At 45.9% G+C, this 12,609-nt stretch overlaps 1 protein-coding gene across 1 annotated transcript in view; it reads left to right on the forward strand.

Annotated features, from left to right (window-relative positions):
- Window positions 1-3,387: 3,387 nt before the first annotated feature.
- The window catches only part of TRNAU1AP (tRNA selenocysteine 1 associated protein 1), a gene marked incomplete at its 5' end in the record, with an annotated part of 17,803 nt that continues 8,581 nt past the window's right edge, over window positions 3,388-12,609 (forward strand). Inside the window, 4 exons of the mRNA XM_032247579.1 lie at window positions 3,388-3,510; window positions 4,123-4,175; window positions 7,085-7,216; window positions 9,394-9,513. Of these exons, the coding sequence (XP_032103470.1) occupies window positions 3,388-3,510; window positions 4,123-4,175; window positions 7,085-7,216; window positions 9,394-9,513 (428 nt within the window). The remainder of the gene's footprint in view (window positions 3,511-4,122; window positions 4,176-7,084; window positions 7,217-9,393; window positions 9,514-12,609) is intronic.

Genomic DNA, 12,609 nt, shown 5'->3' on the forward strand with positions numbered 1-12,609 from the left:
CTATGATTCACTAAATCATAATTCACTCTTCAAAATTTCTTCTTCAGTTCCATTCTAACTACTCCCAATGCCATCATTCAGATATTCTGGGTCCTTCAGCTGACATGCAAAATTACAGCAGCACAGAAGCGTAACATCTTTGAGTTGGCAGGGACTTTACATATCATTTATTCCAACCTCACCATTTTATTTATTTTTTTTCCAATTTTTTTAAATTGCATTTTAGGTTTTGGGGTACATGTGAAGAACATGCAAGATTGTTGCATAGGTACACACATGGCAGTGTCATGTGCTGCCTTCCTCCCCATCACCAATATCTGGCATTTCTCCCCATGCTATCCCCACCCCCTGCTGTCCCTCCCCTATTTCCCCCCTACAGACCCCAGTGTGTGATGCTCCCCCCCCTGTTTTTTTTTTTTTTTTTTTTTTTTTTTTTTTTTTTGGAGACAGAGTCTTGCTCTGTCACCCAGGCTGGAGTGCAGTGGCACCATCTTGGCTCACTGCAACCTCTGCCTCCTGGGTTCAATGAGTTCTCCTGCCTCAGCCTCCCAAGTAGCTGGTTCTACAGGTGCCTGCCAACACACCCAGCTAATTTTTGTATTTTTAGTGGAGGTGGGGTTTCACCATATTTTATTTTATTTATTTATTTTTTATTTTTTTAGAGATGGGGTCTCTCTGTGTTGCCCAGGCTAGAATACAGTGGCTTTTCACAGTAGCGAGATCCCACTACTGATCAGCCCGGGAGTTTTGACCTGCTGTGTTTCTGACCTGGGCCAGTTCACCCCTTCTTAGGCTACCTGGTGGTCCCCCGCTCACGGGAGGTCACCATATTGATGTTGAACTTAGTGCGGACACCTGATCAGCATAGCGCACTACAGCCGAGAACTCCTGGACCCAAGCAGTCCTCCCACTCAGCCTCCCAAGTAGCTGGGACTACAGGCACGTGCCACTGCACCCAGCGGTTTCACCATATTGTCCAGGCTGGCCTTGAACTCTTGACCTCCAGTGTTCTGCCTGCCTTGGCCTCCCAAAGTGCTAGGATTACAGGCATGAGCTACCACACCTGGCCTGACCATGTCTCTCTCTCTTTTTTTTTTTTTTTTTAAGACTGAGTTTTGCTATTGTTGCCCAAGCTGGAGTGCAATGGCACAATCTTGGCTCACTGCAACTTCTGCCTCCCAGGTTCAAGCGTTACTCCCACCTCAGCCTCCCAAGTAGCTGGGATTACAGGCATGCACCACCATGCCCAGCTATTTTTTAGTAGAAACAGGGTTTTACCATGTTAGCCAGGCTGGTCTCAAACTCCTGACTTAGGTGATCTGCCTGCCTTGGCCTCCCAAAGTGTTGGGCCACCAGTTCCTGGCCAACCCTGTCTCTTTTAATTTATTTATTTATTTTTTATTTTTTTATTGCATTTTAGGTTTTGGGGTACATGTGAAGAACATGCAAGATTGTTGCCTAGGTACACATATGGCAGTGTGATTTGCTGCCTTCCTCCCCTTCACCTATATCTGGCGTTTCTCCCCATGCTATCTCTCCCCAACTCCCCACCCCCCACCGTCCCTCCCCTATATCCCCCCAACTGACCCCAGTGTGTAGTGCTCCCTTCCCTGTGTCCATGTGTTCTCATTGTTCAACACTCGCCTATGAGTGAGAACATGCAGTGTTTGATTTTCTGCTCTTGTGTCAGTTTGCTGAGAATGATGGTTTCCAACCCTGTCTCTTAAATAAATATTCAGCTGGGCTCGGTCGTTCATGCCTGTAATCCCACCACTTTGGGAAGCCAAGGCAGGCAGATCAACTGAGGTTGGCAGTTTGAGATCAGTCTGATCAATAGGGAGAAACCCCATCTCTACTAAAAAAGTACAAAACTAGCAGGGTGGGATGGTGCATGCCTGTAATCCCAGCTACTTGGGAGGCTGAGGTGGGAGAATCGCTTGAATCCAGGAGGCAGAGGTTGCCGTGGGCCAGGATCCAGCCATTGCACTCCAGCTTGGGCAGCAAGAGTGAAACTCCATCTCAAATAATAAATAGTCAGCTGTCCTGACTTTAGATCATACTTTAGCACATACCAGCTATGTGATTTGGTTTTCTTGAGACCAGTCTCACACTGTCGCTCAGGCTGTAGTATGTAGTACAGTGGCACGATCTCGGCTCACTGCAGTCTCCGCCTCCTGGGTTCAAGCAGTTCTCCTGCCTCAGCCTCCTGAGTAGCTGGGACTACAGGGTGCGCCGCCATGCCCAGCTAATTTTTTTGTAGTTGTAGTAGAGACGGGGTTTCACCATGTTGGCCAGGATGGTCTCTATCTCCTGACCTCCTGATCTGCCCCCCTTGGCCTACCAAAGTGCTGGGATTACAGGCATGAGCCACTGCGCCCGGCCTACATTTAAATTTTTATGATTGTCCCCACAATATTGATAGTTTTTTTCGTTTATTAGTGAATTATGATCCAATCTAGGAACCTGGATAACATTTAGTTCTGTCTGAATCTCTTAATGTACAAAAGCCAACCTCTTTCTTTTCTCATATTGTTTAATTTTTTAAGGAGGTAAGACTAGTTGTCCTTATATAAGATCCTACATTCTGGATTCATTTGTTTTACTTGTGTTTTACATAGTCTATCCATAAAATTTCCTGGAAACTGGATATTATATTTAAAGGCTTGATGAGATTACATAAAACAAGTTTGGCAAGAGTACTTCACTCATGATAAAATGCATAAATAAATGTTTACTAAATGAGTCTGGGGCCAGATGCCGTGGCTCAGGCCTGTAATCCCAGCACTTTGGGAGGTGGAGGTGGGTGGATTACTTGAGGTCAGGAGTTCAAGACCAGCCTGACCAACATGGCAAAACCCTGTCTCTACTAAAAATAGGAAAATTAACCAGGCATGGTGGTGGGCACCTGTAATTTCAGCTGTTCAGGGGGCTGAGGCAGGATAATTGCTTGAACCTGAGAGTCAGAGGTTATAGTGAGCCGAGATCCAGCCAAGATCTATCTCATAATTAATTAATTAATTAAGATCAATGAATCTTGGATTGGGCCAGATTGGCAGTCCTTATATTCAGATTTGTAAATTAGGTCTGAGCTGGGTTTTGGAGGGAACAAAGACAGTGTTGACTCAGATTGGAAAACCATTTGTTTCTCCCTTCAAGGCTAACACTCATCTTGAGTCTTTTTATTTTCTTTTTTGTTTGAGGTAGAGTCTCAAACCAGCCTGTTGTCCAGGCTGGAGTGCAGTGTGGTGTGATCTCGGTTCACTGCAACCTCCACCTCCTGGTTACAGTCTCCCAAGAAAGCTGGGACTGTCCCACAGTGTTGGGATTATAGGTGTGAGCCATCGCGCCCACCCTCATTTTGAGTCATTTTATCTTTAACCCTTTTCTTTCTCTGTTTGCTTTTTTTCCAGGATCCCAGCTGGCTACTGCTTTGTAGAATTCGCAGATTTGGCCACAGCTGAGAAGTGTTTGCATAAAATTAATGGGAAACCCCTTCCAGGAGCCACACCTGTAAGGACATGTAGATAATGATGATGTTACCATTATTATTGTTATTGCTTACGACAATCTCTTGAATCCCTACTGTATACTTATTTTACGTAATCCTTTTATTTAATCCTGTAACAACCCCGTACAGTAGGCATTGTTATCTTTGTAGGCCCAGGGAAGTGAAATAACTTGCCCAAGGCAACACAGGTAGTAAGTGGCAGAGCCAGGATTCAGACAGAAGACTGGTTGCTTCTTAAATCCATGCCCTTCCCATTCTGCATTGCTGCCTCCCATAACAGAAGACTCGAAACTCTAGACCTCTTGCCTGATTGAGAAACTAGAACAGGCTGGCAGCAGCAAGGACACATTTCAAGAGAGTTGCATTCTGCTCTTCCCACAGTTACTTAGCTTACAGCTGCACCAGCTGGCACACCTGGGCTCATAGAACCATGGAGCTGGCAGTGCCCTTAGCGGTCATCCGTGCAACCCCCTCATTTTATACAGGAGAAAAAGCTGAGGCTTAGAGAGGGGGAGATGTTTTGGCCAAGGTAATTTATTTCAGTTTTTTTCAAATATTGTTCAACTCTTGAAACACCTTTCTCTGTTTTAGTTCGTTTATTTTTAAATTTCCAGGCGAAACGTTTTAAACTCAACTATGCCACTTATGGGAAACAACCAGATAACAGGTAGGTACAAAGTCGTGTCTAGAGATAAGATGTGTCCCTATGCCAGTTACCGCCATATAGGAGGAGGGGAACCTGCTTGGCTGCACTTTGTCCCCTGGTGAGGGGCACCGCCTTTCTCACTTCCCTGCTCTGGTGGACCTTCCTGGTGTGCTTCATGCAAGGCCATGGCTTTTCTGTATTTGGTCCCTATCCCTGGCCTCCCCCGCTGCTACTCCTCAGAGTATTGAAGTTTTATTCAATAAGAATTGGTCTGTTATCCAGGTCCAGTGGCTCCCACCTATAATCCCAGCACTTTGGGAGGCAGAAGCAGACAGATTGCTGAGCCTAGGAGTTCAGGAATAGCCTGGGCAACATGGCAAAATCCTTTCTCTACAAAAAAATATAAAAATTAGCCGGATGTGGTGGCATGTACCTGTACTTCCAGCTACTCAGGAGGCTGAGGCAGGAGGATCACCTGAGCCTGGGGAGGGCTACAATGATCATGGCTACAGTGAGCCATGATTGTGCCACTGCACTCCAGCCTGGGCAATAGAGTGAGACCCTGTCTCAAGAGAAAAAACAAAGAGGCCGGGCGTGGTGGCTCACGATTGTAGTCCCAGCACTTTGGGAGGCCGAGGTGGGTGGATCACTTGAGGCTGAGAGTTTGAGACCAGCCTGGCCAACTTGGCAAACCCCGTCTCTACTAAAAATACAAAAAAAAATTAGCCAGGCATGGTGGTGGGCGCCTGTAATCCCAGCTACTCGGAAGGCTGAGGCAGGAGAATCACTTGAACCCAGGAGGCAGAAGTTGCAGTGAATGGAGATCGCACCACTGCACTCCAGCATGGACGACAAGAGTGAAACTGTCTCAAAACCCAAAGAATTGACCTGTTAGAGCAACATAAATTGGCATTTCAGGTTGCCATTTGAAAGCTTTAAAACTGTACCAAAAGCTTTAAAAATGTTTATATGCATTGACCCTATAATTCTGCTTTTCAGGATTTATTCATGGATGTATGCAAAGATTAGCCTCAGATGTGTTCATTGAAGTATTGTGTATAACGGGTAAAGTTGGGGAAAACCCAAATAACCTAATAGTAGAAGTGATTAAATTATGGTCATTAGTTAGGATGCTATGTATCACTAACAAGTTATGTTGCAGTATCCTGACATGTCAAGATGTTGGCAATATGTCGAAACTGAAAAAAAATACTATCAACAAAATAGGATGGATTGTGTTTATGAACATTTAGAAGAAAAGCCATAAGAAGACAAAAGTATATATATCAAAGCATTTTGGTGATTATCTTCAAGTGGTTTGTTATAGCAATTTTATTTTTCTTTGTGATTTTGTATATTCTTTTTTTTTGGAGACAGAGTTTCGCTCCTGTTGCCCAGGCTGGAGTGCAATGGCATGATCTTGGCTCACTGCAACCTCTGCCTCCCAGGTTCAAGTGATTCTCCTGCCTCAGCCTCCTGAGTAACTGGGATTATAGGCATACACCACAATGCCTGGCTAATTTTGTATTTTTAGTAGAGATGGGGGTTTCTCCATGTTGGTCAGGCTGTTGTTGAACTACCGACCTCAGGTGATCCATCCGCCTTGGCCTCCCAAAGTGCTGGGATTACAGGCATGAGCCACTGTGCCTGGCTCTTTTGTGTATTCTTGATATACAAGGAATGTGTAGCATACTTGAAATAAAATAACAAAGGTAGGCTGGGTGTGGTGGCTAATGCCTGTAATCCCATCACTTTGGGAGGCTGAGGCAGATGAATCACAAGGTCAGGAGTTGGAGACCAGCCTGGCCAACATGGTAAAACCCTACCTCTACAAAAAAAATACAAAAAATTAGCTGGGCATGGTGGCACGTGCCTATAGTTCAGCTATTTGGGAAGCTGAGGCAAGAGAATCACTTGAACGCAGGAGGTGGAGGTTGCAGTGAGCTGCAGTCATGCTGCTGCACTCCAGCCTGGGTGACAGAGCGAGACTCCACGTCAACAACAAGAAAATAACAAAGATTTGTGTGTTCATTTATTTTTTGAATAGAATTGCCCTCCTATAGCAGGAGTTGACAAACTTTGGCCCGATTTGTATCACCCACAAGCTCACGGTGGTTTTTAAGAAAGGTTGGTCATGGTGGATCACACCTCTAATCCCAGCACTTTGGGAGGCTGAGGCAGGTGGATCACCTGAGATCAGGTGTTCAAGATGAACCTGGCCAACTTGGCAAAGCCCCTACTCTAATAAAAATACAAAAAATTAGCTGGACATGGAGGTGCGTGCCTGTAATTCCAGCTACTTGGGAGGTTGGCAAAGCCCCTACTCTAATAAAAATACAAAAAATTAGCTGGACATGGAGGTGCGTGCCTGTAATTCCAGCTACTTGGGAGGTTGAGGCAGGAGAATTGCTCGAACCTGGAAGGCAGAGGCAGTGAGCTGAGATCGCACCATTGCACTCCAGTCTGGACAACAAGAGCAAAACTCTGCCTCAAAAAAAAAAGAAAAAAAAAGATTGGGGACTTATTTTTTTTGCTAGGCTTTATGTCCTTTGGAGCAAAGATCTAGTTCTTTTTTTCTGTCTTTTAACATTGATGTTTAAAATATACAAGGAATGCATAATGCATTTTTATGAGGCTTATCTTTTGAGTGCCTCAGAGATGCACTTCTGACCCCATCCCCGAATCTGCACTCATGTAATACCCGGAGTCAGACGAGTTCTGTGTAGTGGGTGAGGGACTGGGGGCAGGCACTGCTTCCATAACTCTTCTGCCAGAACTGCTATAATGAAACAAGTAGGCCCTGGTTAGGTAGAGTCATCATATGTGTTCCTTAAGGAGCCTGGGAAAACTTTACCTGGAATATATGAAAGAGCTCTTCAGAGCAGATATTTCGGTCTTTGCCTCTGAATCTTCTTGTTCTCTCTCCTCAGCCCTGAGTATTCCCTCTTTGTGGGGGACCTGACCCCAGATGTGGATGATGGCATGCTGTATGAATTCTTCGTCAAAGTCTATCCCTCCTGTCGGGGAGGCAAGGTGGTTTTGGACCAGACAGGCGTGTCTAAGTAAGACCTTAACTGTTACTGATGCTTACTGTGTTAGTTTCAGCATTCTGTCCTGAGTAGAGATGTTTTATTTATTTATTTTTTTTTTGGAGACGGAGTTTTCGCTCTTGTTACCCAGGCTGGAGTGCAATGGCGCGATCTCGGCTCGCCGCAACCTCCGCCTCCTGGGTTCAGGCAATTCTCCTGCCTCAGCCTCCTGAGTAGCTGGGACTACAGGCACGCACCACCACGCCCAGCTAATGTTTTGTAGTTTTAGTAGAGACGGGGTTTCACCATGTTGACCAGGATGGTCTCGATCTCTTGACCTCGTGATCCACCCGCCTCAGCCTCCCAAAGTGCTGGGATTACAGGCTTGAGCCACCGCGCCCAGCAGTAGAGATGTTTTAGAAAGGCCATGTAGCATAGCGATTAAGACCACAAGCTCTGGAGCTAAACTGCCTGGTTCGAATCCCAGCTCCAATACTGGTGAGGGAGAATGCCAGTATTGTAACTTTTAAGACAAGTTACTGGCGCCTCCGTGACCCTTACAGCCACATCTGTAAAATGGAGCTGATTAATAGTAGCTGCCTGTAGGGTTGATTTAAGGATTAAAGGATACAATATAAATAAGTCACATTTGAAATGCTTCATAGGTGTTTACTGTTTTGCCTATTATTATTACTGAGCCTTTCAGTGTAGTTAGAAGTTTTCCACTTCAGGCCGGGTGCAGTGGCTCACACCTGTAATCCTAGCACTTTGAGAGTCCAAGGCCGGCGGATTACATGAGCTCAGGAGTTCCAGACCAGCCTAGGGAACATGGTGAAACCCTGTGTCTACTAAAATGCAAAAAATTAGCCGGGCATGGTGGCATGCACCTGTAGTTTCAGCTACTCAGGAGGCTGAGGTAGGAGAATTGCTTGAATCCGGAAGGTATGGGTTGCAGTGAGTCGAGATTGCACCACTGCACTCCAGCCTTGCTGACGGAGCGAGACTCTGTCTCCATAAAAAAAAAAAAGAAAAAGAGTTTTCCACTTCAAAATTAGAAAAACCAGGGTGGGCATGGTGGCTCACACCTTTAATGCCAGCACTTTGGGAGGCTGAGGCAGGTGAATCACCTGAGGTCAGGAGTTTGAGACCAGCCTGGCCAACATCAAAACCCCATCTCTACTAAAAAAATACAAACATTGACTGGGTACAGTGGCTCAACGCCTGTAATCCCAGCACTTTGGGAGGCTGAGGTGGGTGGATCACCTGAGGTCGGGAGTTCAAGAACAGCCTGAGCAACACAGAGAAACCCTGGCTCTACTAAAAATACAAAAAATTAGCCTGGCATGGTGGTGCATGCCTGTAGTCCCAGCTACTCGGGAGGCTGAGGCAGGAGAATTGCTTGAATCCAGAAGGAGGAGGTTGCAGTGAGCCAAGATTGCCCACTGCACTCTAGTCTGGGGGACAGAGTAAGACTCTGTCTCAGAAAAAAAAAAGAAAGAAAAGAAAATGCTTAGTACAGTGCAAGGGAAATAAGTATTCATTAAATGTTAGCTAGCATTAATTTTATCCCCCTGCTAGAATTTGAGCTCAGGAGAGTGGGAATCTTGTCCTTCTGTGACTGCTGCATCTTGTGCATAGTGCAGTGCCTGGCATACAGGGCAGACTCTGTAAATATTTGCTGAATAATATTCTAATAGTTACTGTCCAGCAGAGTGTGGGAGAAACTCCTATTTGGGAATGTTCCTCAGGGGTAAAGGTGTCGAGAAGGATGGTGAACTGAATGTGGGAATTCCCGTAGATCTCAGAATCCTCTGTGCTTGAATCCTGACACTATGTAGACACCTGTTGATGGGACTCTCCTCCCTTCCTTTTTTTTTTTTTTTTTTTAAATAAAGATGGGGTTTCACCATGATGGCCAGGCTGGTCTTGAACTCCTGACCTCAGGTGATCCACCCATCGGCCTCCCAAAGTGCTAGGATTATAGGCATGAGCCACCGCGCCCGGCCACTTCCTACATATATATATATATTTTTTTTCACATACTCTGACCTTCCTTTAGTTTAATGGACTCTCTCTCTCTCTCTCTCCTCAGCCTCTTTTCCTTTCTGCATTCCTGTCTACCTTCTTATCCTTCTTCTTTTTCATGTTTCCATTCTTAGACTTTCATCACATTTGTGATCTAAATTGTATATTGTTTGTTTTTCATGCAGGGGTTATGGTTTTGTGAAATTCACAGATGAACTGGAACAGAAACGAGCCCTGACGGAGTGCCAGGGAGCAGTGGGACTGGGGTCTAAACCTGTGCGGCTGAGCGTGGCAATCCCTAAAGCGTGAGTCTTGTAGGGAAGGTAGACTGTAGACTCCCCTCCAGACACTCTTTTGTTTGCTGAGAATCAGGGCATCCATATGCTGGATAGGAGGCTGAAGCGGGATCCAATTCAAGTCGTAACTAATGAATGCCTGCTGTTTGCCAGGCTGTGAGTACTAAAGATGAACTAGCCCCACTCCTGCAGAAGCTGATAGTCGGGATAGAGTATGATTTGGAAAGGCTGATACATTCAGATGTTGCTGGTGGCAGCATTGGAAAAGCTGTTTGGCTGTTCATACCTGATGTCCCTGCTCTTTGCTCAGTAGTCCCACTATTGGGAACTTATTCATGTAATTAATAACATTTGAGCAAAAGGAAAAAATTACTTCCAGTTGTAGCCTTATTTAATGAAAACTACAACCCTCCTATGAGTGTACCATGCTGTGGGAATGGATAATAATTAATATTACAGACACTTGGCCAGCAGCAATGGCTCACAGCTGTAATTGCAGCACTGGGAGGCCAAGGTTGGTGGATCACCTGAGGTCAGGAATTTGAGACCAGCCAGGCCAACATGTGAAACCCCGTCTCTACTAAAAATACAAAAATTAGCCGGGCATGGTGGTGCATGTCTGTAGTCCCCACAGCTCGGGAGACTGAGGCAGCAGAATCACTTGAACCCGGGTGGCAGAGGTTGCAGTGAGCCAAGACAGCGCCAGTGCACTCTAGCCTGGACAACAGAGCGAGACTCTGGCCCAATTAAAAAAAAAATATTCCAGGCCGGGCGCGGTGGCTCAAGCCTGTAATCCCAGCACTTTGGGAGGCCGAGGCGGGTGGATCACGAGGTCAAGAGATCGAGACCATCCTGGTCAACACAGTGAAACACCGTCTCTACTAAAAATACAAAAACGTTAGCTGGGCATGGTGGTGCGTGCCTGTAATCCCAGCTACTCAGGAGGCTGAGGCAGGAGAATTGCCTGAACCCAGGAGGCGGAGGTTGCAGTGAGCCGAGATCGCGCCATTGCACTCCAGCCTGGGTAACAAGAGTGAAACTCCGTCTCAAAAAAAAAAAAAAAAAAAAAAAATATTCCAGACACTCTACAGAACATTATATACTTCACAACATACCTGTCATGCTAGGTAGAAAAACTTTTTCCCTTATAGCTCCAAACTTTTCTCTGAATAGGATTTTTTGTTTGTTTGTTTTTACCCTGAGCAGGGTCTCAAACTCAGCCAGCCTGGAGATCATGGCTCACTGCAGCCTTGCCCTCCCTGGGCTCAGGTTATCCTCGCATCTCAGCCTTCTGATTAGCTGAGACTATAGGTGCACACCACTGTGCTTAGCAAATTTTTGTATTTTTTGTAGAGATAGGGTCTTGCTTTATTGTCCAGGCTGGTCTTGAATTCCCGGGTTCAAGCAGTCTGTCCACCTCGGCCTCCCAAAGTGTTGGCATTATAGGCATAAGCCACTGTGCCTGGCTGGATCTTTTATTCTTTAGCCAAATTAATTATTCTCAACTAGAGTGATTTTGCCTCCCAGGGGACATTGACAGCATCTGGAGACATTTTTGGTTATCACAACCAAGGGTGTACTAATGGCACCTAGTGAGTTAGTGGGTTATCAGCCAAGGATGCTACTAAATATCCTGTAATTCACAGCCTCCCACCACCTTATGACGTATGTCAATAGATCTAGGCCGAGAGACGCCGAACCAAACTCTACTCTAAGAGTAGCTGAACTCTTAGGATAGAATTTCCAAATGCAAATGGCCATGGGTTTTTTTTTGTTTTTTTTTTTTTTTTTGAGATGTAGTTTCGCTCTGTTGCCCGGGCTGGAGTGCAGTGGCGCTCAAACTCAGCTCACTGCAGCCTCCACCTCCTGGGTTAAAGTGATTCTCCTGCCTCAGCCTCTGAGTAGCTGTCACTACAGGTATGTGCCACCATGCCCAGCTAATTTTTATATTTTTAGTAGAGACAGGGTTTCACATGTTGACCAGGCTAGTCTTGAACTGCTTATCTGAGGTGATCTGCCTGCCTCAGCCTCCCAAAGTGCTGGTGGCTTATAGGCATAAGCCACCATGCCCTGCCAAATGGCCATGTTTTTTAAAAGTAATGATTTCAGAGTTTTTTTGTGGTTTAACTGTGTATAATACATTGAAGATCAGGCTTAGTGACTTCTCCCAAAAATATTTATTTGTTGTAAATTATTACATTAAAACATTAAATTAGCTGGGCTTGGTGTGCTCCTTCCCAGCTACTTGGAAGGCTGACGTGGTAGAATTTATTGAGCCCGGCCGGGCGCGGTGGCTCAAGCCTGTAATCACAGCACTTTGGGAGGCCGAGGCGGGTGGATCACGAGGTCAAGAGATCGAGACCATCCTGGTCAACATGGTGAAACCCCGTCTCTACTAAAAATACAAAAAATTAGTTGGGCATGGTGGCACGTGCCTGTAATCCCAGCTACTCAGGAGGCTGAGGCAGGAGAATTGCCTGAACCCAGGAGGCGGAGGTTGCGGTGAGCCGAGATCGCGCCATTGCACTCCAGCCTGGGTAACAAGAGCGAAACTCCGTCTCAAAAAAAAAAAAAAAAAAAAAGAATTTATTGAGCCCAGGAGTTCAAGGCTACAGTGAGCTATGATCACTCCACTGCACTCCAGCCCAGGCAACAGAGTGAGACCCTCTCTCTTAAAAAACAAAAGGCGAAAATAAAAAGTGGGGTGCTGTGGCTCGAGTCTGTAATCCCAGCACTTTGGGAGGCTGAGGCAGGTGGATCACTTAAGACCAAAAGTTCAAGACCAGCCTGGCCAACATGGTGAAAAACCCCATCTCTACTAAAAGTACAAAAATTATCCAGGCCTCCCAGGATCAAGCGATTCTCCTGCTTTAGCCTCCCGAGTGGCTGGGATTACAGGGGTGAGCTACCATGCCTGTCCATTTTTTTTTTTTCTTTTTTGAGACAGAGTTTGACTCTTGTTTCCCAGGCTGGAGTCCAGTGGTGCAATCTCAGCTCACAGCAACCTCTGCCTCCCAGGTTCAAGTGGTTTTCCTGCCTCAGGCTCCCAGGTTCAAGCTGTTCTCCTGCCTCAGCCTCCGGAGTAGCTGGGATTACAGGTGCCTA

This window comes from Sapajus apella, unplaced genomic scaffold (assembly GCF_009761245.1).
Source record: "Sapajus apella isolate SASKATOON/1434 unplaced genomic scaffold, GSC_monkey_1.0 scaffold62, whole genome shotgun sequence".
NCBI classification, from domain to species: Eukaryota; Metazoa; Chordata; class Mammalia; order Primates; family Cebidae; genus Sapajus; species Sapajus apella.